Source organism: Meles meles, chromosome 19, assembly GCF_922984935.1.
Source record: "Meles meles chromosome 19, mMelMel3.1 paternal haplotype, whole genome shotgun sequence".
In the NCBI taxonomy this organism is placed as follows: domain Eukaryota; kingdom Metazoa; phylum Chordata; class Mammalia; order Carnivora; family Mustelidae; genus Meles; species Meles meles.
This window is the reverse complement of record NC_060084.1, coordinates 27005583-27028774: the sequence shown is the minus strand read 5'-3', so window position 1 is coordinate 27028774 and position 23192 is coordinate 27005583. Positions and strand designations below refer to the sequence as shown.

At 53.3% G+C, this 23192-nt stretch overlaps 1 protein-coding gene across 5 annotated transcripts in view; it reads left to right on the top strand.

Moving 5' to 3' along the window:
* The window catches only part of NLRC5 (NLR family CARD domain containing 5), an 86634-nt gene extending 64225 nt beyond the window's left edge, over positions 1-22409 (top strand). For 3 of the 5 annotated variants that reach the window (XM_045987338.1, XM_045987340.1, XM_045987336.1), the window contains 23 exons: positions 1502-1588; positions 1852-1935; positions 2595-2684; positions 3040-3105; positions 4821-4904; positions 4991-5074; positions 7627-7713; positions 8213-8290; positions 9067-9150; positions 9491-9574; positions 11227-11310; positions 11954-12037; positions 14427-14510; positions 15743-15826; positions 16204-16287; positions 16587-16670; positions 16826-16903; positions 17617-17700; positions 17786-17857; positions 18125-18208; positions 20083-20166; positions 20451-20534; positions 21305-22409. In XM_045987338.1, the coding sequence (XP_045843294.1) occupies positions 1502-1588; positions 1852-1935; positions 2595-2684; positions 3040-3105; positions 4821-4904; positions 4991-5074; positions 7627-7713; positions 8213-8290; positions 9067-9150; positions 9491-9574; positions 11227-11310; positions 11954-12037; positions 14427-14510; positions 15743-15826; positions 16204-16287; positions 16587-16670; positions 16826-16903; positions 17617-17700; positions 17786-17857; positions 18125-18208; positions 20083-20166; positions 20451-20534; positions 21305-21416 (1930 nt within the window). In that variant the 3' untranslated portion in view covers positions 21417-22409. The remainder of the gene's footprint in view (positions 1-1501; positions 1589-1851; positions 1936-2594; positions 2685-3039; positions 3106-4820; positions 4905-4990; positions 5075-7626; positions 7714-8212; positions 8291-9066; positions 9151-9490; positions 9575-11226; positions 11311-11953; positions 12038-14426; positions 14511-15742; positions 15827-16203; positions 16288-16586; positions 16671-16825; positions 16904-17616; positions 17701-17785; positions 17858-18124; positions 18209-20082; positions 20167-20450; positions 20535-21304) is intronic. The other 2 variants (XM_045987337.1, XM_045987339.1) reach the window with 2 other exon arrangements.
* The last annotated feature ends 783 nt before the right edge of the window (positions 22410-23192 follow it).

Here is a 23192-nt window from a genome sequence, read left to right as displayed (position 1 = left end):
ACGGTAGGACAACATCACCCGAGTCCCTTCGTGAGGTCATTATTCTCTTTTTGATTCTTAACCTGATTAAGGCCAAGAGGAAGTCTGGGTGGGGGCCTGGCGTGATGTCAGCGCGGTTCTAGCACTTGCTGAGTCCCGTTCTTAATCAAGGGGGAGAGCCGTCCGCCAGGACATTCTGGCTTGAATTTAAGGATGATATTTGGCTCTCATTTCATTCGTCCTTATCTCCATGGTCTGTTTGTGGCATCCATGCCCTTTTTCCAACTGAGCGAATGATATAAGGTTTCCTTTTGCAATAAATGCATCTAGTGAAAAGAATGAGCTGATTTAAAAATAGGAAGTAAATAATAGTATAATAAGGAATTTGGGAATGGGAGACAATCAGGAAGAAGAGGAACAGCAATTAAAAATTTGAGATACTGGGACGCCTGTGTGGCTCAGTGGGTTAAGCTGCTGCCTTCAGCTCAGGTCATGATCTCGGGGTCATGGGATCGAGTCCCACATGGGACTCTCTGCTCAGTGGGGAGCCTGCTTCCCCCTCTCTCTTTGCCTGCCTCTCTGCTTACTTGTCTCTCTCTCTCTGTCAAATAAATAAATAAATCTTTAAAAACAAATTTGAGATACAGAGTTTAGGTACTTTCTGATTTTAAGATTCTTCTTCTTTTTCCCTTTTTTTTGGGTTTTTTTTTTTTTAGTTGTTAGCTGGTGATGATAGATCCTTCGTTTACCTTATTGTGTAGTCTTAATTTAGACCTTCCAAAGGCAGATTTACCGTTACTTCATGTGTGGCTATTTATTCATTTTTATTAGAGTAGAGGTAGCCTACAACATTGTGTTAGTTGCAGGTGTACAACCTAATGGTTGGACAGCTCTGTGCGTTAGGCATTGTTCGCCGTGATGGGGACAGTAGCTGGCTGCCTCTGTACAATGTTATGACAGTATCGTTGACTGTATTCACTCTGCTCTACTTTTCATCTTATGCTTTGCATCATCCCCTTGACTTATTTTATAACTGGAAGTTGGTATCTCTGAATCCCCTTCACCTCAATTCCAATGTCAAAGGCAAGAGCAGGCATCCTGCTTCTTCTCTCCCTCCCCACCCGGCATGTCTGTTTATTAACATGACCCCCAGGGCTGGAGCTGTCCAACTTGAGCTTGAATCAACCACTGAGAGATCCCTGGCCATACGGTTTCTGATTCAGTAGGTCTGGGCCCAGGTCCTAGAATAGAATTTGCATCTGAAAGAGTTCCCAAGTGATGGAGGCACGGCTGGTCTGGGATCCCTGTCTGAGAACCACCTCCCCAGAAGGAGCCCCGGGGTGCCGGGTGGGATCTGCTGTGCCCGAGGGGAAAGTGGTGGATGACAAAGAGTTCCAGAGAATCCAGCCTTGGCCGAGGTCCCATGGGAGCTGGAGGCCACACCCAGAACAAGCCAGGGCGGGCAGAGCAGGGTTGAGTAGCTCAGCGCCCCCCATTCCTGGGTTTGCTGCTCCTCTTCCAGCAGGTTCACGGGCTGTGGCCTCAGTCAGGAGCACGTGGAGCCGCTGTGTTGGTTGCTGAGCAAATGTGAAGACCTCAACGAGCTGGAGTAAGTTGGGGCATGGGAGGAGGGAGAGGAGCACGGGAGCACATGCCTCGGCCGAACCGGAGGGGGGTAGGTGTGTGTGTGCACGTGTGCGTGTGTGCAGGTCCTCAGCAGTGGGGGCAGTGCAGAGCTGTTGTGTCCCCGGGTGATCGGTCTGGGGTGCCAGAGCTGATGGTGTGGTGGGGGGGGGTATGGTGGTCTCCATGGGGTCTCTGGCTGAAGGGCACATCAAACTGCTGACGACCTCTTCTTCTTGCCTCTTGCAGCCTCTCAGCCAACATGCTGGGTGATGATGGGCTCAGGTGCCTCCTGGAATGTCTGCCTCAGTTGCCTGTCTCCGGTTCGCTTGAGTAAGTGAAGAGCAGCCTGGGGGACAGCCGGGAGGAAGAGCCCCCTCCCCCATGCTAGGCAGAGCCCCCACCAGACATCCAGGAGAGGCTGTGACTACAGCGTGGTAACCCAGGCTGACTTTGGGACGGGGAAGTGACTGTGGCTAACCAGCTGACCCAGGGTCTCAGCTGTCCTGGCTTCTAGTCCCTCCTGTCCCTGAAGCCCCTCTGACTAAATCTGCAGGACACGGATTTGGAGATGTCCCCACAGCAGGGAGGGTCCCTGGGAAGTCACCCATATTCTCAGCCGATCTCCCAGGTGATCTGGGAGACTAGGGACCAGAGCCCAGATACGGCGGGTTGCTAGGCAACTGAGCTTTGGACTCTGGGTGTCCCTGCGCTCCTGAGCTGTCAGCCTGGCCCCACCAAGCCTATGTCAGCCCCAGTGGGTGCAGCTCCTGAGGACACAGGGCCAGGTGCCCGTCCTGCCCGTGTGGGGAGAGTGCCCTCTGGCCTCGCTCTGGACCTCAATGTCTGTTCCTGGAGAGTGGGCACTTGGACATTGAGGACTGTCCTCCCAGAGATGACAACTAGAGGAGAGGAGACAAGGGGGACTGGGCAGGGCTGCCCTGAGGTGCTGCCTCTACCCACCCCTCATCCTGAACTCATTTCTCTTCCAGCCTGAGTCACAACAGCATCTCCCTAGAAAGTGTCCTGGGCCTGGTGAAGATTCTCCCCTCCTGTCCGCGTGCCCAGGAGGCCTCTGTGAAGTAAGACATCGGTGTCACTGCTCACGGCGGGGAGAAGCAAGACTGCCGTGCTTAGCAGTCCTCTGTCTGTGTGACTAGGGGCAACTTGCAGCCCTTCTGAGTCTCAGGGTTCCCTGAATGGAGGACCATGGTTTTCATCCTCTGAGGCCTGGGTGACGTGGAGACCGGGGAGGTCACCGAGTGGGAAAGGCCAGGATTCAGTGTCCTCACAGAATGGGTTGGGGGGTCTCCTGTGGTCTCGCCTTCTGCACCCGCCCTTGTCCCTGTGGGCCCAGCCCCCTTCCCTCCTGCACCCCCTGGTGTCTAGGGCTCTGGAGGCTGGGCTTCCGGCTTCCCCACACCCTTCTCTCCACAGCCTGGGCTCTGAGCAGAGCTTCTGGATCCACTTCTCCAGACAGGAGGAGGCTGGGAAGACCCTCAGGTAAGTCCTGGTCTGGGGTGTGGGGTCAAGGGGAGGGAGTGGGGAAGAGGAGGCTGACCCTGGGGCAGTTTCCATGCCTCCTTTTTCTCTTGGTCCTTTCCTCCTTTGGATACCCTGCTTCACGTTCACTGCCTGGGTTTGCCACCCCCAGATCTGCTCCCGACACCCCCACACCCCCAGTCCTTAGGCCAGCCTTCACATTCAGGGGTGCCTCTTAGCCTTGGCTAAACTCTAAGCCTGGAGGCTTCTGAGTATCATGGTTAAGAGCTCAGAGTCGAGCCACTTGGGGGTAAATCCCAGCTCTACCATTTGCCAGCTGTGTGACCTCGAACAAGCGACTTAACTTCTCTGTGTTTCAGTTCTTCATCTGTTAAAGGGTAATGATAGTTAAGACCTGGCCCTTAGTGTTATTATGAGGCTTAAAGGAGTTGATATGTACAAAGGGTCTGGCAAGGGCCTGGCTCACTTGAACCGTGTGTCAGTTGCTGGGAGCCTGGGGTGTTCTCTCTCTCAGCCTAACCACCACCACCTCAGGTCACTTTCTCTGTATGTCTTTCTTCCTCTGTGATCATGGCCTCTGAACTGGGCCCCTGCCTCTGGCCAGGACTCCTCCAATCCCTTCACTTCATGGCACCCAGAGGGATCTTCCCAGCACACCTGGGACGGTGTCACTCCAGCGTGCTAAGCCCTCCCGTGGCTCCCCGTTGCCCCCAGGATCAGATTCAAATTCCTTAGCTTGGTCTAGCTTGGTCTAGCTTGGTCTCTTCTCCCTCGGTCTGATCTGGGTGCCACTTCCCATCATGGTCCTCCTCACCCCCCCCCAAAATCGTACGCAGATACACCACACCACACCCCCACCACGCACGTAACGCACACACCCCACATGCATGTATACAACTCACACACCGTACAAACACATGCCACCCATACATGCCCACGCATCCACGGAACACACATACACACACCCACAACACACCCATAACACACATGCACACACATTCAGCCCAGGGGACCTTCACTCCTTACTCACTGAACACACAGTGCCCAATGAAGCTTCCCTCCCGCCAGGCACTCAGCCCAATGCGCTCTTCCCTGTAGTTGACAAGATAAACGTCTCCCAATCCTTTCCTACCCAGCTGAAATGTCAGCCTCGCGGAAGTCCCCAGGTGTCCCCGTCCCATGACCATGACCGGCCCTGTGAGGCCCGTCTGCAGGTCACCCAGGGCCACAGTACCAGGAGTGTGGGGCCCCAGCAGGAATCCCAGGCCTCGTCCCTCCCAGGGAGCCTGCAGTAAAGGGGTACAGGGGAGGAGGGCCACGGCGGAGGTTTGGGCCTGGGGTCAGGCCTACTTGGACTGAAATCGGATTCCGCCCATAAATGACATGGTTGGAATTGCTGTGTATAAGGCAGGCTGTGTATAAGGTAAGCTCCTCCAGTTACCCAGACGCTGGCCCAGGGCCTGGTAGCATGGAGTCCGGGCTTGATAAGGGACATGCCTGCCCTTTCTTGGTAGTGGGCGGGGTGATCTCTCTTAAGAGATAGAAGCTCCCAGAGCGGGAGCTGCCTCGTGGGCCTGTTCTCAGGCCCTGATTCCAAGCCTTTGTCCTCAGTGTGGGGTGCCCCGCCGGCGGGCAGATGGGAGGAGGCAGGACAAGCAGCCCCAGGAGCCCCAGCAGGCCTCACCTGGGCTCTGCCCCTTCCCCTCTGCCCGCAGGCTGAGCCAGTGCAACTTCGGGCCAGAGCATGTGTCCAGACTGGCCACCGGCCTGAACCAGGCTCTAAAGCTCACGGCTCTCACGTGAGTCACTGGGCCAACCCATGGGAGTGGGGGAGGGGCGGGGGCTCCTGGTGAGAGCCTCCCGGGTAACAAACCTCTGTCCCCAGGCTAACCCGGTGCTGCCTGGGCCTGGAGCAGCTGACACGACTGCTGAGTCTGCTGAGGTGGCCCGTGGGGCTGTTCAGTCTCAGGTACTGTCTCGCTCAGGGCCCCGGAGAGTGGGTCTCCCCCAGGATCGTGCCCCCAGCCACATCCCGTACCCAACCCTGCCACCTGGACCCTGCCTTTAGTCCCAGACACCCCCTCAGGCCCACGGAGAGGCCGCCCTCCTTGAGGCAGGGCATCTGCTTGGGCACTGAAGAAAAACAAGGAACCCGCAGAGGACACCCCGCTGAGGTCAGCAATAACATAACAGATACCGGGTGTGCCTGCTCACGGGGATCATTTTAAAACTTCCAGAAAAGGGTTGCTGAAAGGGAGGGGGGAGGGAGAACGGGGACACTGGGTGACAGGCATTAAGGAGGGCATGGGATAGAATGCGCACTGGGTGTTCTAGGCCCCTGAAGAATCACTAAACTCTGTGTCTGAAACTGTAATACACTATAAGTCAATTATCGTGAATTTAAATCACAAAGCAAATAAATAAATAGAAAAGAAATTTTTCAGCAAAGCAGAGAAGTTACCAACAGTAGAGAGACTAATGTGAAGACTCCTGTCCTGAGCCCCTGGGCTTGACGGTTGTTCGGGGCTCTTTATGCTTGCTTCATCTTTTCTTTTTTTTGGCTAAATTGTCCTCAAGTTATAGATCTCGTAAAACACGCCTCCTAAACGTTTCACCATGAATTTTTTAAAATGAGGACATTTTGCACAGAATCACGGTTGAATGAGGATGCCCAGGAGAATCGGATCCAGTCCGATCTAAAAGGTCCCACTGTCCCCAAATGGGGCAGCTGGCACGTCGGACCCAGGATCCAGTCAAGCAGCACACTGGTGTGGAGTAGCGATGGCTTTTAGGACTCTTTAAGTCCGTGTCACACACACCCCTGCCCTGCTTTCCTCTTTTACATCACTGACCTATGGACAAAAGCACCCGCTGGGCCGTTTCTACACTGGCTGGCTCTGTCTGGTAGCTTCCTCCTGACGTCACTGTATTTGTTCCTCTAAACCCCTGACTTTCCCGGAATGGAACTTGGACCCGAAGGCTCCATGAGACTCAGTTACATATCTGGGTCCCAAACCCTGAGTTCATGGCTGGGGCTCAGCACGTCTCAGCAATAGCCAGTGACAAGGCCGGTGAGGTCTCGTGGCTGTCCCAGATGCCCTTCTCCTTCAGTTGTGGTACAACAGACCTAACAAAATCTATCCTCCTAACCATCCTCAAGGCTGCAGTTCGGGAGTGTTAAATGTAGCCTCATCATTCTGCATCTATGGCTCTTTTCTTGGAAAACTGAAACTTCACCCCCGTGACACACATCCCCGCTTCCCCCTCCCCCAGCTCCCGGCAGCCACCATTCTCCTTCTGAATCCACGGTTCGTGCTCCTCTAGGGACCCCGTCTAAGTGGGAATGAGCAGGATTTATCCTGTCTGTGACTGGCTTGTGTCACTCCGCATCACGGCCTCAGGGTTCACCTCCATTGAAGCAGGCGTCAGCATTTCCTTCCTTTTCCAGCCTGACCTATGTTGCTTTGTAGGTAGACACTGCGTTCCGTTGATCCGTCTGTCTGTCCGTGGACCCTCGGGTGGTTCCACCTTTTGGCTGTGATTCTTTATGCTACTGCGACCGTGGTGTCCAGATACCTCTTTGTATCTCTGCCTTCAGTTCTTGTGGGTATCTACCCAGCATTGCTGGCTCACCCAAAATAACGCTTTAAAATAAAGCTTTTCGTACTCTAAAAATAATCCATCCTCGTCGTAGAGATTTGTGGAAAATCCAGATGAACATAAGAAAATAGTACTTTGAAAAAGAAAAAAACTCAACATAACTTCAAAAGCAAAAATATTTTAAACAACTCTCTTTTTTCCTGCTTCTAAATTAATGCACGCACATTGTAGAAAGTCCGGAAAAATATTGGAAACTAAGGAAGAAGGGAAGAAACCACTCATGAGAATTCTACCATCTAAACAACTGTCTTTAACTTTTAATAGATTTTTCTTGAATTTCTGTCTCCCTATTTTTTTCAAAATATTTTACGTATTGATTTCAGAGCAAGTAAGCAAGAGAGAGAGCACAAGTGGGGTACAGGGACAGAGGAGGTGAGAGAAAGAGAAGCAGGCTCCCCACTGAGCAGAGAACCCAATGTGGGGCTCAATCCCAGGACCCTGGGATCATGATGTGAGCTGAAGGCAGACGCTTAGCTGACTGAGCCACCCAGGCGCCCCTGTTTCCCTGTTTCTATCCATCTTTTCTTCTCTTTCCATACATATTTTTTCCTTTTTTAAATACAAAATGGGGATGTTCTATATAGGATTGGATTTCCTTATCTTTGCCATGCAACACTATATGGATCTTTCCTTACGTCTAAAACCGCTGTTTAAAAAAAATGAATATTTTCCGTTAGGATTGTTGTAGTAACTGTCAGAGCAAGGGTGATTTTGTTTCCTGTTTTATGCTTGTGCCCAGTTGTGTAATTTTATAGTTTTTAAATAAGCAAAACCAAAAAGCGTCTGAGCCCCACCTTGCCCCCCCCACCCCCCACCCAGCTCACCCTGGAGGAGCTTCATCTCCTTCTGTTTCTGCAACAGGGTGGAGGAGCCTTGGGTTGGCACAGCCGGGGTGCTCGCCCTGCTAGAAGTCTGCACCCAGGCCTCAGGCAACATCACGGAAATAAGGTGAGTGGAGGGAGAAGGCCCCTCAGAATTCTTCATCTTTTCATGGCTACTGGGACCGTCCCTCACCTAGACGTCAGTCTCTGGCCTTGTGGGTAATAGCTGTGTCACTAGCAAATTTTCTGGATCTCCAAGATGGCAGGGACTACACATATTTGTTGGGACTTGTGCAGTAATCAAGCCACAGGGCCAGAGAGAGGAAGGCAGCCACAGAATTAAGACAAAGAGCTGCTGGATCCCAGGTAGACACAGCTGCGTGTCCACACTGATTGTCTGGAAGTGGCCCCCGGATTACAGTCAGCATGCACTGTGGCTCTAGGACTAGAGGTGACAGAATGACATGGAGTAGCTAAGAGCAAAGGCTGTGGAGTCCCACTTTCTAGGTCCGGATGGCTCCTGGGTCTGGGAACTCAGAGTCAGTAGACCGGCAGCCCCGGGGGGAGCTCAGCCTCCACGGGAAAGCTGCTGTGCACCTCATGCTGGCTGCCCGTTCTCTCCTCAGCATTTCGGAGACCCAGCAGCAGTTCTCTCTCCAGTTGGAGTTTCCCCGTCAGGAGAACCCAGAGGCCGTGGCCCTCAGGTAGGACCTAGTACCTGGGCCCCCAGGGGGTAGCTGGTGATGGGCCAGGGGTAGGGATAACTGTTGCTTCTGATCAGTGGGTCTCGTCCCTTGCTTAGAGTCCTTTGATATCCAGAGTGTCTACGTGGCCAAAGAAGTCTGGCCCAGCCTGCCCAACCCCACCCCAAACCTCAGTCTCAGCTCTAGTCATCCCTACCACCTTTCAGTTCCCCCAACACCTCCTTGCTCCCTTTGACCTCAGGGCCTTTGCACAGGCTATCACTGGACCAGAATGTTCTCTCCTCTCCTACCTTCTTCCTCTTTTACCTGGTTAGCTCTCCCTTATCCTTCAAGTCTCAGCTGAAATACCACCACCTCAGGAAAGCCCCTCTGAACCCCCAGACATAGTCAAGTTCTCCCATGATCCACCATTACAGATGCCTGGATTCACAGCATCCTAATCCATACAGCTCATTTTGGAAATTGAAATGTCACCCCTTTTGAATGAATGCAGCCCTGCCTGTGTACATTCTGAGGATCAGACCACAGCTGGATATCAGCCCCAATTCACTTCCTTAGGTGGGTCCCCTTGTGCAGGGAACAACCTGCACAGCCATACCAGCTGCCTCATCTGGACTTCTCCTTCATAGCACTTGCCATAATTGAATAGAAAATTGTGGGACTTTATTTCATTCGTGTTTATTTACCCCTGAAAGGTAAGCTCCTTCTAGGCAGTGATTGAGTCCCCAGCAGTGACCCAGGTGTTCAGAAACTTCTGCCTCCCTATCTACCTCCAGGTTGGCTCACTGTGACCTTGGGACCCACCACAGCCTTCTTGTCTGGCAGCTGATGGAGACATGTGCCAAGCTGCAGCTGCTCAGGTCAGAACCCCAAAATACCAGCTAGGGCCCCGAGTTCTCTGGTCAACCCCCAGTGCCCCAACCAGGCCACATGGGAGAAGCTGACCAATCTAGGATATGGTCAGCATGGGAATGAGCAGAGCCTGGGGTAGCATTACTTTCTCTGGCCTTCTTCCTCAAGCAGGAGAGAATCACACTTGGCCAGTTTGGGGGGTGGGAACCCCAGGGTGGCCTAGGTGCCCCCACTGGGAGCTCTTGGGTGGTTCTTTCCCCTCTCTTGGGCTCCCTGTCTGTGTATGCTGGATGATCCCTGAGGAACATCCAACCTGAAATCCTCTGGAATGTGCTCTGGCCTTTGCAGCTTGTCCCAGGTGAACCTCTGTGACACCAGCTCCCTGCTGCTGCAAAGCCTCCTTCGGTCCCTCTCTGAGCTGAAGACATTCAGGTATGCAGACAAGACGTTCACTGGGAGGCTGTGCTCCGCCCCCACATTTCCTGCCCTCCCCACCCCAGGGGCTGGGACTCCTTGAGGCCAGGAAATGATAGCAGGGTGTGTGGTCATCCACATTGCCATGTGGCAAGAGTGATTTCCTCTTTTTCCTTTCTTCCTTTATTATTTGAAATGACTGCAAATGGACAGAAAACCTAGAAGCAGTTCCATATATCATTTTCCCAAATTCACCCCTTGTCAATATATTTTTTCGCCTTTGCTCTTTCTCCCTTCTTCCCTCCTTCCTCACCCCTCCCTTCTGCTCTCCTCCCTCCCCCTTTTCCTGAGCCATTTGAAAGTAGTTGCATAAACGTGCCCCTTCCCCCTTTGCTATTTCAGTGAATTGCCTAAGAACAAGAACATTCCTGTAATCCAGTAAACATATAAAGTGCAGGAAATTTCACATCCCTGCACTATCGTTATCAAAACTACTGTTCATATTCCGATTTTGCCAAACGTCCCAGTCATGTTGTCGATCGCATTTTTTCCCCCAGTCCTGGATTCTACCTAGGATCACGCACTACACCTTTTTTTTTTTTTTAAGATTTTATTTATTTATTTGATAGACAGAGATCACAAGTAGGCAGAGAGGCAGCCAGAGAGAGAGGAGGAAGCAGTCTCCCCGCTGAGCAGAGAGCCCCGATGTGGGGCTCCATCCCAGGACCCTGGGATCATGACCTGAGCAGAAGTCAGAGGCTTTAACCCACTGAGCCACCCAGGTGTCCCGTCAAGCACTACACTTAATTGTCATTTGCGTTTTGTCTCCAATTTGGAATGGTCCTCAGACCCTCTTGTCTTGCAGGATATTTTCATGACATTTACATCTCAGTGATTTTGTCGTGATTTTCCCTCTGTTTGGCTTCAGTGTTCCCTCCTGTTGAGGTTTAGGTCCTGCCGCTGGGGCAGAAACTCACAGGGGTTGGTGTTGTGTTCTCCTCAGGGAGGCACACTTTGTCTCTTCCCACCCCCACCCCCCCACTAGCAGTAATAACTGTGATTCCCCGCTGAAGGTGGGAGCGTCTATCGGCTTTCTTCCCCTGCGAAGCTACTGTTTTCCCCTTTCTAATTAATCCATATCTTGGAGGGAGACACTGTAAGACACTGTAGAAAATTCTGTCCTTTCTCACATTGTCATCTGCTGATTTCCACCCTCGCCGAGAAGGCTTGCTTCAATCCAGCGTCAGTACGATGTTGCAAAATGAAGCTTTTCTCACTTTTAATTCTCCTTTAAACCAACTGATTGCATCCGGGAGCAAGTGTCCTTTTGGGGCCAATGTATCTTGAACACCTCTCTAATGCTTGCTACTCAGCTTTGTGGTTTACATAAAGATGCAGAGCTCGTGGTAAAAGCCCATCGCTAGCTAGACTTACAGTGAGGCCCGACTGTGGCACAGGCCATGAACTTGCTACCTGAGTACGGTTTAGGGAAATGCTCCACTGGTCCAGGCTGTATCTAAGCTTAATGATTCCAAGGTGGGGAGATTTATGAAGGGAAGGAGGGCACCTTCCCCCCTGCCCCACCCCTCCTCCTTGGCCTCTGCTAGCAACACTTAGAGCTCTCAAGGCCTTGAGTCCCTGCCTGACCTTCTGCCTTTGACCTCCACCAGGCTGACCTCCAGCTGTGTGAGCTCTGAGGGCCTGGCCCACCTGATGTCTGGTCTGAGCCACTGCCACCACCTGGAGGAGCTGGAGTGAGTCGCAGAGTTGGGGGGGGGGGGTGTGGATCTGGGAAGGGATGGCCCAGCCGAGGGCAGGGGTGGCTTGGAGAGCTGGGCCTTTGGTAAAGTGGGTGGTGAGACTTTGGCTTGTCTCTTGGCTCCCTGATGAAGCCCAGCAATCCTGGTGTGTGGCCTGGGAAGGCTGAGCACTGTCTTCCTGGTCCCAGCTTACCACTGGCTCCGAGTGATCCAGGATGAGTAATCATGCCTGTCTGTCTTTACATTTCACGTGAAATGTAAAATGGGGGTCATTGCCCTTCTCTGCCGGGCGGGCTATGGGGCCGAAGGGATCACGGCACATGTGTATCCGTGTGTCCTCTGGCCCTGGCTTCCTCTTTGGCAGCCCTCATCCTGGGTGTCCTTTCTCAGCTGGATCATCTGAGACGGCCAAAGGCCAACAGCCATGCCCCTCCTCAGGGACCCCAAAGCCCAGCCCTTGAGCCAACAGTGCCCGGGTGGGGCCTGGACAGAGAGGGTGGTCCGAGATCTGCAGACCCCGAGCTGCACCCCCCCCCCCCCCCCAGGGCACTAAGAGATGCAGGTGGCTAGTGAGAAAGCTCAACTCCAGGAGCCGGGCAGGCTTGGCTGACCCTTGCCTCGTACTTGGCCCCTCCAGCTTGTCCAACAACCCGTTTGTTGAGAAGGACACCGAAGTGTTGATGGCGGTCCTTGAGGGGATGTGCTGGCTGAAGAGGCTCGAGTAAGTGGTGGTGGTGGTGGTGGTGGGGAGGAGCAAGGTGGGGAGGAGCTGGGAGCCTAGGAACCTTTTCCTCTCTTGTGAACACAAGCTGCGACATCCCTGGATGGTTACAGGTGAGCCAAATTACCCTCCCTTTTACTCCGTTACCTGACTGAGTGCTGTCAAAATGCTTGATCCCTGGAAATAAAATCCTCACTCACGCTGACCCAAGCCAGACACTGACTGACTCGTGCCACAGGAAATTAAAAGGCAGCTAACTTCAGGGATGGCTGTATCCAGGGGTTCTGTATTTGTTCTCTCTCTCCGCCCTGTCCCCACCCCTATCTTGACTTCATTCTCAGGCAGATGGTCTCTGTGGGTAGCAGGCTTCCTCTCTACCAGCTTCACAGAAAGGGAGCACCTTTCTCTCTGTAGTTAAACGCTCTAGATGATTCTCACTGGACCAGCTCAGGTCACATGCCCACCCCTAAGCCAAGCCCTGGGGATCTAAGCATACAGTCTTCCGAGTGGCCAGATCTGGGTCACGTGCCCACCCAGCTGTCTGGACTTGGGGGCCGGTGGTGTTTCTGGATGCTATTGTCAGAAATGGGGGAAACAGACTGTGAACAGGTAAGAACACACAGCTGTCCACCGCTCTTTGTTCACAATCATTTCCTTGGGAACTGGCAGTATTTTTACTCTCACCTATAATTTGGAAGTCACCGGGTTCCAACAAGAGCAGAGACAGTCTCAGTGTGAAGGACAGGTACCCCCACCCCAAACACTGTGCCCAGACATATCAGTATCTAGACAGAACCTTTTACACAGTGTCTTCTACTGTTAATCTCTAAGTTTCTCTGATGACCAAAAATATATCCTGGTTATAGAAAGTTCTGTAATTGCAGAAATATGTAACAAAGGACACGAAATCCCCTGGCAGTGACACCCCCTGGGGAAACTGCTCCGAAGGAGCAGCGTGTGAATTTGCTTCCAGATTTTTTTCAACATATGTGTTGAATATGGTTTAAAAGTAGCCTTCTGACTTTTTGCCCGGGAACAGTAGAATTCTCCTACTTTGTCCCTTTCTGCTTGTCCTGGGGACTGGGGCGTGGATGGTATCAGAGAGACATTTGACCAGAGGACCCACGTGTTTTTCTCCCAAGCCGTTTCTTTGACCTCCCCCCATGTGCCTTCACCTCTGCTCAGCCTGCCTTCCTTCTGGAAGCTTTTGTTGGATGGGGGCAGGGAGGGGGAGTGTTGGAGGCCCAATGAGATCGTTGATTGGCTCATGCATGCATTTAACAGGTGTTTACCAGGGCCCAGGCCAGGTACTAGAGAGAACAGGACAGATGTGTGACCTGTCCCTGGTTTTCCAGGCAACTAATGCCATTCTCTTTACCTCTCACCTGCTTGGCCACCCCAGCTCTAAAGAGGGCATAATGAAGAGAGGGGCAGATGCCTCTGCCCGTTTCGGATCTGTCATTTCTGAGTGTTTCCTCCCTGCCACCAGCTGACCTCTTCCACCTACCCCACCTGTGACCGAATAGTCAGGGGTATGGCCCCTGGTTAGGAGCCATGACACCTGGGTTCAACCCTTGGTAGGGTGACTGCTGTCCCAGTTTCCCTGGGGCTGAGAGTCGCCCATCCTGGAGCGCCTCTCAATTCCAGGCAAACCAGGATGCCTCTGAATGTGTGAGCTTGAGCAAATTACTTATCTGTGCTTTTCTCCCCGTCTTAACTTTGGCAATAAGAGCCATACCTACCTCCTAGGGGGTGTGGCAAGGATTAAATGAGATAATACATACGAAGTCCTTAGAACAGAGCCTGGCACAGAGTTCACACTCTGCAAGTACTGGCTCCTATTATTATTATTATTATTATTGTTATTATTATTCCCCTCTCCTGCTCAGGGTGGGGGCCTGAAGGAGTGTGATCCCAGGGGTCACACATGCTTGGGGTTCAGGAATGGGAGTCCTGTGGCCTTGGGTTCTGTTCCGTTGCTTCTACTTTCCGTGTAGCCTTTAATAAGCTCTCTAATAATGCTCTGAGCCTCAGTGTGCCTCATCTGCAAAATGGGGATGAGAGAGTTCTACTTCTCAGGATGGCCCCAAGCTCAGTGCTCAGCCTTGAGTGTATGCCCGCTCTGGGGCCACTAGGGTGCCTGGTCAGCAGTCTGGGTCCCGTGTGATTTGGAACACAGACTTGCTGCCTGGGTGGCCTTCACTCATGCAGAGAAACGGCTTTTGGATGCCTCACGCGGCTTTGTTTTGTACAATATGTCTACTCCGTGTGGATGTAAGTGGCTATCTTGGAGGTCCCTGGGGATTGCTGAGCACCAAGGCCTGCAGACTGGATGGGGCCTTGGTCTCCACCAGGGACCCATCCCCAGTGATGTCCTCCTCTCCTCCAGCCTCAGCCATCTGCCGCTGGGCAGCTCCGCCCTGGCCCTACTCACGCAGGGACTAAGCCACATGAGCGTCCTGCGGAGCCTCCGGTGAGTGGCCCAGTGACCCCATGGGAATGAGTGGGAGGACACACCCGGGGTCTGTGGGGACTGCCCGCCCGGGGAAGCACTAGAGGGAGGCATTTCCCTGAGGACCCTCGGTGACTCCCATCCTGGGGACACTGCTGCCCTCCCAGGTCAGTGCCCACCACTCTTGCCTTTGGCTGCCACCAGCTCCCTCCTGCTATAGGAGTGACCACCAGGGGCTGGGCCCGAATCCTGAACACCCTAAATGTGCACCGTTCTCCCAGTGGGCTCATTCACATTTCTGATTCCACGAGCTTGCGCTGCCTAGATTCTGCATTTCTAACAAGCTCCCAAGTAATACCAATCCTGGGGGTCAGTAATGACGGTATGGTCTCTGATCTGGTGACCTTTACATTCTCCCTATGGGCCCCTGGCCACCTTGATTAACAGATACAACACATTCTTTTCTTGGGATTTTGCAAAATATAAAATGGGGTGACTACAGATAAACCCAAGAGACTTTGTGTTTCCCCGAGTCCCCTCTCCCCTGTGGCTGCCTAGAGTGCATGACAGACAAGGTCAGAGAGTTCTGGGAAGCATATCAGATGGGACTAGGTCATTTCTTCCAAAATTAATTCTCAGAAAGGTACATCCCTAAAGTTTAATTTGTGAAAGGAAGGAAAACAAAACAACCTTCAGATCCTTGACACAGGGCCAAGACAGTTTGCCTCCTGTGGTTTGTTGGGTTTGGGTTTTCGCCACTCATGGGGGCAGGACAAGTCAGGGTGCAGAAAAGGTCAATAAACCGGCTTTAGGGAAAAGCCCAGCGTTTGCATCACTTAGAACGCCTATGGCGGGGAGAAATGATTTGCCTGGATTATGGAACCCCATGAAACTAGCCGTTAGCGAGCGTGGCCCGGGCGTTCCCCGACAGGGAGCCTGAGGCAGAGACTGGACAGACGAAACAGTTTGGCCACGGCTCTTGGGCCGGGGGAGCAGGGAGCTCTGGGCTTGCGTTTCCACTTTGCTTGGGAGTCACCAGCAGTGCATGACCAGTCATGGTTCCTCCCTGGGCTCAGTTTTCTCATCTGGACTCTGGGTACAGTCATCCCCACCTTACCTGTCCCCCTCCCCAACCCCTGAAGTTCAACATATGGGTTCCTGGTGTGTAAAAGCTTTGCAAACTGTAGAGTTCCTAACCTAGCACCGTCAAAGGCCTGGGCCTCTGCTCCTGACCAAGGTCTCTGCTTCTCCAGGCTGAGCAGGAATGGTATTCGTGACGTCGGCTGCCTCCAGCTTTTAGAGGCTCTCAGAGCTGCCAGCAGCTTGAAGGAGCTGGGGTGAGTTGCCTCTCTGTCCCCCAACCCAAGACAACTTGGGCAGGGCCAGGTGGGAAAAGCAAGGGGATCCTCAACTGAGTATGTTCTGCCCAGCCTCCCCTTGCCTTCACCTACTTCCCCCTTCACAACCCCAGGCCTAGACCATCAGCAAACCCCAAGATGGGATGTGAGAGTGTGGGTTGCAGCAAGAGGGATTCAGGTCAGACACCAGGGAGAACATCCTGCAAACAGAAGACAAGAGTCGGAAGTCCTCACCTCACATGGGCTGAGAGGCCTCTAGACATCACTGCCTCTTCTGTGCTGGGAGGGGGGCTGTGGACGAAATGACATGTCGGGCAGGTGGATGGTTCCAGTCCTCCTGTTGTTCTCTCCCCAAGCTTGAGCCACAACCAGATTGGAGACTTTGGTGCCCAGCACCTAGCTGCCATCCTCCCTGGGCTGCCCGAGCTCAGGAAGATAGAGTGAGTGGTCAGGCCTCCTGACAGGGGCCCTCAGTAGCCACACCGTGGGTGGGGGAGACCCTGGCCCCGGCTCAGGCTGACCTTCCTGCGCCATCCTCAGTTTCCAAGCGGTGGGGATGGGTTACGTGTAGGCCCCACCAGCCGTGGGACCTTCAGCCAGCCCAGGCCCTGGTCTGGTCCTTCCTGCCCCCTCGGGTGGAGAAGGTCTATGGCGGGGGTGCAGTCTCTCGGAGCCCCAGCAGGTGCGCTGGGTGGGGGAGACCTGGGTGTCTAAGGGTCTGATGTCCACCCGCCCTCAGCCTCTCAGGGAATGGCATTGGCCCAGCTGGGGGAGTGCAGTTGGTGGAGTCTCTCGCCCTTTGTGAGCACTTGGAGGAGCTAATGTAAGTGTGGGTCCTGCTGGCTGCCCTCTGCCCTTCCCTAAGCCCTTCCCTTCCCCTAAGCCCTCCTGGCCTTTGTGTTCCCTAGGGGGCCCAGGGCAGCATGGGGTCTGGAGCCAGGCGGCCCAGTGCTCACCCTCATCCCTGTCCTCTTCCAGGCTGGGCTACAATGTCCTGGGGGATGTCACAGCCCTGATGCTGGCACAGAAGCTGCCCCACCACCTGAGAGTCCTACAGTGAGTGTCCCTCCGCTGGGGTCTTTTGCAGGGCTGGCCGGGAGGGGTTCGCAGGCAGCACTGGGGAATCACGGCCTCCACTAACGGAACTGCCGGCCCTAGGTCAGGTCGTGGTTCGTGCTGGGACTGCCTGCCCCCGCCCTGCCCACTCCTCCCCTGCTTCTGGAGCCTGGGCAGGGTGGTCAGGAGACCCAGCCTCGTCCTGGGTTGTGACCAGCCCCTTCTGGGCCATGGGAGGAGCCGCTACTCCTTCTGAGTCTTCGGTTTCCTTATATGCAAAAGAAGTACCATGGTCTGCATTCCGTGTCCCTGAGCCGGTCTCTGAGGACGGGTGAGGCAGTGTCAGCAAAGGGCTGGGCGGCAGAAAAGCACGGGTTTCTGCCCCTGGCCTCATCAAAGCCCCCCAGCAGCCCCGGAGCCGGATTGCTAGCTGCTCCGTTTTCCAGGCAAGGGAAGCCAAGCCAAGCATGGAGAGCTTGCTTTACTGACACATGAAAGAGCCCCGCCTTGAACTTAGGATCTCACCCCCAAAAGCTGGGGGCCCTTACCACCGACCCCCACGGGGTCCTGTGTGGATGGGGAGAGGATTTGTGGTGACAGTGACCCAACGGTCTGATGGGGTGGCCTGAAACAATGCTGAGTGTGGGAGCTCTGGGAAGGCTCCTGAGCCCCACACCTGCCCGCCCTCTGCTCACCTTCTCCCCTTTCCCCAGCCTGCCCTCTAGCGGCCTGAGCCTAGAGGGGGCACTGCTCCTGAGCCAGGCCCTGGACGGATGCCCATATGTGGAAGAGATTAGGTGAGTGTGGGCCATGGAGTGTGGGCAGAGGAGCAGCCAGGACAGGTCTCAGGGCTCCTCTCACAGGTGTCTCCCTATCTCACAGCTTGGCAGTGAACAGTCTGGCTACAGGGGTCCCACATTTCCATCAGGGGCTCCCGCTGCTCAGACAGATCGAGTGAGTAGCCTCTCCTGACTACCTGGGGAGCTGGGGTTGGCGGGGAGGGAGGCAGCGTCTGGCACCTGGGAAGGCCTTTGAAGTGACAGAAACCTCAAGTATAAGGAAGCCTGGGGCAAAAAGGGGCACCTTCCTAAGTCTCCCCCACACCCCCACCCCGGGCCACTCCTCTGCCTCGGGCTCCGATTGCACGGTGGGCAGAGGCAGGCTGGCTGGAGATGCCCCCGACTCAGACACCCTTCAGCCTGTCCTCTTGTTTGTCCCCAGCCTGGTGTCCTGTGAGATTGACAACCATGCTGCCAAGCCCCTTGCGGCCAGCCTGGTGCTCTGCCCCGCGCTGGAAGAAGTCCTGTGAGTGCTTGGAACAAGCCCGAGCGGGAAAGGGTGGGCGTCTGGGGGCTTGGCCTCGCTGCCCACCACCTTCCGTCCTAAAGCTGGTTGCCTTCCTCCCTGACCAGTCCTCCATCTGTAAATGGGGAAGGTCATTCTTCCTTAAGCCTTCTCTTGAGGAAGTTTGAACATTGTGGCTGTGAGTGATGTTGGGCAAATCCATTCAGCCTCTCCTGCCTGTTTTCCCCACTGTGGGCTGGAGCAGGGCAGGCGGGGAGGTAGACTAGCGAGTCTCCGAAAGCTCTTTGTCCCTGACCGTCCCTTTGAGAGGTGGCTGGATAGATCACCTCATCTGGTTTATGGAACCTCGATTTATAAACCTCTTGCTCGTGGTGAAGCATGGCTGGAACCAGCCTGCTCCCCACGGGCCCGCTGGCTGTGCCCACCCCCCTCCTGGCAATCAGATGCTCTCTGACCTTGGGCAGCCACAGGGGTGAACCACACTAAGGACTAGCCTGGGGCCCTGACCACACAATGGAAGAAAATGCTGTTTCCTAGGGTACAGAACACAGGGGATTCCAAGAGGATATTAGGTTTACATCTTAAAGGGTTTTTTTTTTTTTACATTTTTTATTTACATTTAATGAATTAACATATAATGAATTATTGGTTTCAAAGGTTCAGGGCTTTGTTTTTTTTTTTTAAAGATTATTTATTTATTTATTTGACAGACAGAGATCACAAGTAGGCAGAGAGGCAGGCAGAGAGAGAGGAGGAAGCAGGCTCCCCGCCGAGCAGAGAGCCTAATGCGGGGCTCGATCCCAGAACCCTGGGATCATGACCTGAGCTGAAGGCAGAGGCTTTAACCCACTGAGCCACCCAGGCGCCCCTCAAAGGTTCAGTTTTATACCCACTGTTCCTCACATCATGTGCCCTCCTTAAAGCCCATCACCCAGTTACCCCATCCCTCCACCTCCCTCCCTCCAGAAACCCTCAGTTTATTTCCTGTGATTAAGAGTCTCTTGTTTTTTGTCCATCTTAAAGGTTTTAATCCTTCTCATTACATGACACCAAAGAGAAAGTCTCCAGATCCCTGCTAAGGCATCTTTAACACCTAACCCTGGTGATTCTCCTGATTTATTTTTTACTTGATAAGCCAAGAAATAGTGTATATGACCATGGAGCAGATAGTTACTTCATACCAAAGATAAATCAGAGATTAGCCAGTGCAGCCTAATTGCTGCGGTCTTGAAATACTACCAGCCAGAGAGTGCTTGAATTTGTTCTGCTTACGTTTTTCTTCATGATTCTCCCTTTGTAACCAGCAGGGGGCAGGCCACAAGCTCAGCATCTTTGGAAGGGCGTAGGTTCCAGCTAGAAATGATTACTATTGTCTGTGCTGTATTTATCGTTGTACCTGCCTTCTGTTTAGGATTGTCAACGCAGGTTTCCCATTGATAGTAGTGATTAGTATTACCAAAGATTAATCTCTTAAAGTAAAAAAAAAAAAAAAAAAAGCAGAGGGGAGGCCCGCTTTAAAGAAAATGGGGTGCATGGATAGGGCAAAGTGATGATGAAGGCATGTGCATGGTAGAAGTTTGGATCAGGACGTTGTTGCTGCAGACCATGTGCTCCGAATTCTCCGGACAGCCAGCTCTCAAGCTGTCTGGGTTCTTGAAAGATGACCAGCGCAACAACGGGGTTGGGGAGAGGAAGGGACTTACCTCCATCCTGAAAAGTCTTCTGGGAGGGCGCACAAGCATCCTATCAAGTGGTCTTTGTCACACCTGTGTGGCAACCTCCTTGGCCCCCAGCCCTCCGCACTTCCCACCTTGTCTCTACCCCTTGACCTCACTGTTTTCTTGCCACTGACCTTAGGACCCCCTCCCCTGCAGGCTGTCCTGGAATCTGCTTGGGGACGAGGCGGCTGCAGAGCTGGCCCGGGTCCTGCCGAGGATGAGCAGGCTGAAGAAAATGGAGTATGAGGGGCACATCCTGGGAAACCAGAACTGGGGGAGCATGCCAAGGGGAACCCCCGTCTTTGGGAAAACCAAGAGGCCACTGCCTGCCACAGAGTCCTCACTGAGTTGCACATTCTGGTCCAAGCCCCTCTCAACCTTAGCTCTCCCCGGGCCCCAGCCTTCGGGCTGTACTGTGTTGGGTTCTGTAAGCATCTTGGCCTGGGGGCGGGGCATATGGGGAAGCCCATCCCCCCCCACTCAAGCCATTTCTCTTTCCCCTTTCTCTGCTATCCGTTGAAAAGCTTGGAGAAGAACCAGATCACAGCTTGTGGAGCCTGGCTCCTGGTCGAAGGGCTGGCACAAGGGTCTGGCATCCAAGTCATCCGGTAAAAAGGGCTCACGGTGGGGAGATGATGGGTGGGAGGCCACACCAACCTCTATAATGTAAAAGGCAAGATCTGGCTTGGGGATTAGCAGAGGAGACTTGGATCTCTCCACCAAGAATTTGGCAGCACACAGACCTGGATCAAATCCCAGCTCTGCCATTTGCCAATTACGGAACTTTGTGTCAGCAACTCAACCTCTCTTGACCTCAATTTCCTCATCTGTAAAATGGGCTCAATGATAGTATCTACCTCAGGAAGTTGCTGTGAGGACTAAACAGTTATATAAAGCACTGAGCACAATGCCTAGGACATAGTAAGCAATTAAAATGGTAGAATCAGAGCTACCACATACAGCCGTATAGGTTGTGCACTGCACAAGGGCATTGCCTCTATGGGACACCATTCATATATTGGTATGTTGGATTTCTAGTAAATGGTAGTGAAGTGGCTTATTCAATAGAAATGAATATTTCATGACAACTTCAAATGATGGAAGTAAAGTGTCATGAAGAAGGGGAGTTTTTCTTATTTGCACAAACGTGTCATATGAGCATGGTCCTGGCTGGGATCATGAGCTCCTAGGGATGAAGACTGAGTGGGAGAAGTCAGGAGGTGGGTGTGGAGGGTAGCCATGCTGGTCTAACCTGCCAGGTAGCTCTGGGCATGGCTCTTCCCAGTCTTGGGCCTGGGTCTCCCCATCTGTAGGGGATGGAGACAAGAGAATGAGCATGCCACTCCTGGTGCTCAGTGCCTGTCTCTGTGCCCTGCAGTCTCTGGAACAACCCCATCTCCCCCGACATGGCCCAGCACCTACAGAGCAAGGAGCCCAGGCTGGACTTCGCTTTCTTTGACAAACAGCCGCAGCCACCTCGGGGTAGTTGATGGCCCCCCTCAAGATCCTTTCAATTCATCCGAGTGAAGCCAGCATCCACTCACCAGGACAGTGGGCTCAGGAAAAGAGCCTCGGCTGGGGGCCCCTGTGTGCTGCCCCAGGAAGGAGGGGAGCACTGGTCTTGCTACGGTCTTCAGGAAGGGACCAGCAGCCTCGTGTGGCCAAAAGACTACCCCGTGTTGCATGTGACATGATGACCAGTCGGAGACATGTCACACAATGAGTGTCATGATGTGATGTGTGACACAGAAGATCACATGTGGCAGAATTCTATGTGATGTTACATGGAACTCGCAGTGTGGCCTGTGGGTCAGTGGGATAGGTCCTGGCACCACCACGTGGCAGCACACATGATCCGTGGTTCGCATATGACGTGACGCCTGTCACATGTCACACTCATATCGCATGTGACAGATGCTCATGTCATAGGACTTGTGGCTGGCCAGATACCCTCAGGCTGGTAGAAAATCTAATTTATTACTTTTTAAAACCAAGTATATATTTATACGTTGCACTTTCAGAGCAGCTAAGCCAAGGAATGTTCTCCACCCAGAAATGGGATGGGGAGTGTCCAAGCACTGACTAGCCCAGTGGCCTGAGGGCCAAGCCCTAGACTCAGCTATGAGGTGTTGGAATGAGGCCCGTCTTGCCTCAAGTCTGTTTTCCCATTTGTAAATGGGACGACTCCCTTAAACCCCAGCTTCCAAAGACTTTGGGCCCAGATCTGGGGACAGTCCTCCGGAACGGATGGACCCAGTCTGACCTATGTCCCAGAAAAAGCCATGTCTAAGGATGTGGGGGTAGGCACTACTGGGATAAATAGGCAAGGCCACTGGGTTCAGACGCTACCTCAGCAGGATCCGGGTGAGCTCCCAGGGGCTGCACGTGCTACCTAACATTATTTCCAGAAAGGCCCAAGGATGGCCATGCCACACTTGAAGCCAAATTTGACCAATAAAATGTGGATGGTGTTCCAGCCTCTACCCTGAGTCTGAAGTGTGCTGCTAACTCACCAAGGTCTGGAGTGGTTCACCCCCTGCCCCAGGGCCTGGAGAGCAAGACAGACCACAGGTGAACTGAGAGCAACACTGGCCCGGGAGTCAGAAGACATGAGGTCAAGTCCAGACTCTGTCTCTGCTTGGTCACAGGCTCGTGGGCAAGCTGCCTACCCACTCTGCAATCAGCGGTAACGTGAGAGTATTACAGAAGCTCAGAGTGTTAGAGCGGTCCTTTGTTTGACTTGCATGCTATTTAAACTCTTTTCTGAATCTGTTGTCGATATTTAAAAGTGGGAGCTTTTACATGGAAATCCAGATTTTCAGCTTTCAGTTAGGCGTTAGGCCCCACATTCCCACTCAGGGGAAATTGGTGGAGTCATTTGACCGTGCCCTTTAGGTATGGCACACGTCTCTGTTTGCCACAGTCCTCACCACTCCCCAGTGTGTCCCCTTCTCCCTTTTGCTGCTTGCTGGGTCCTGCTGAAGGCCTGGACTCTCGGCCCTGGAGGGGGCCGCTGATGGGTGGTATGTAAAAAAACATGGCTTGGGAAGTTAGATGGGCATGGAGTGGACTGTGACTTGACTCCTTGCTGCTCTTCAAAAACAAACTATTTCTGGACATGATTTAGTAATCCCCTCCTGGTCCCCAGGACTTTTGGAGCCATCCAAGAAGCATGGTGTACAAAGTTTCTGGTAGGCAGCAAGTACCAGTTACATGCTAGTTTCCTTCCCCTTTTAGGGTTGAATATCATATGAGGTGAAGAGACG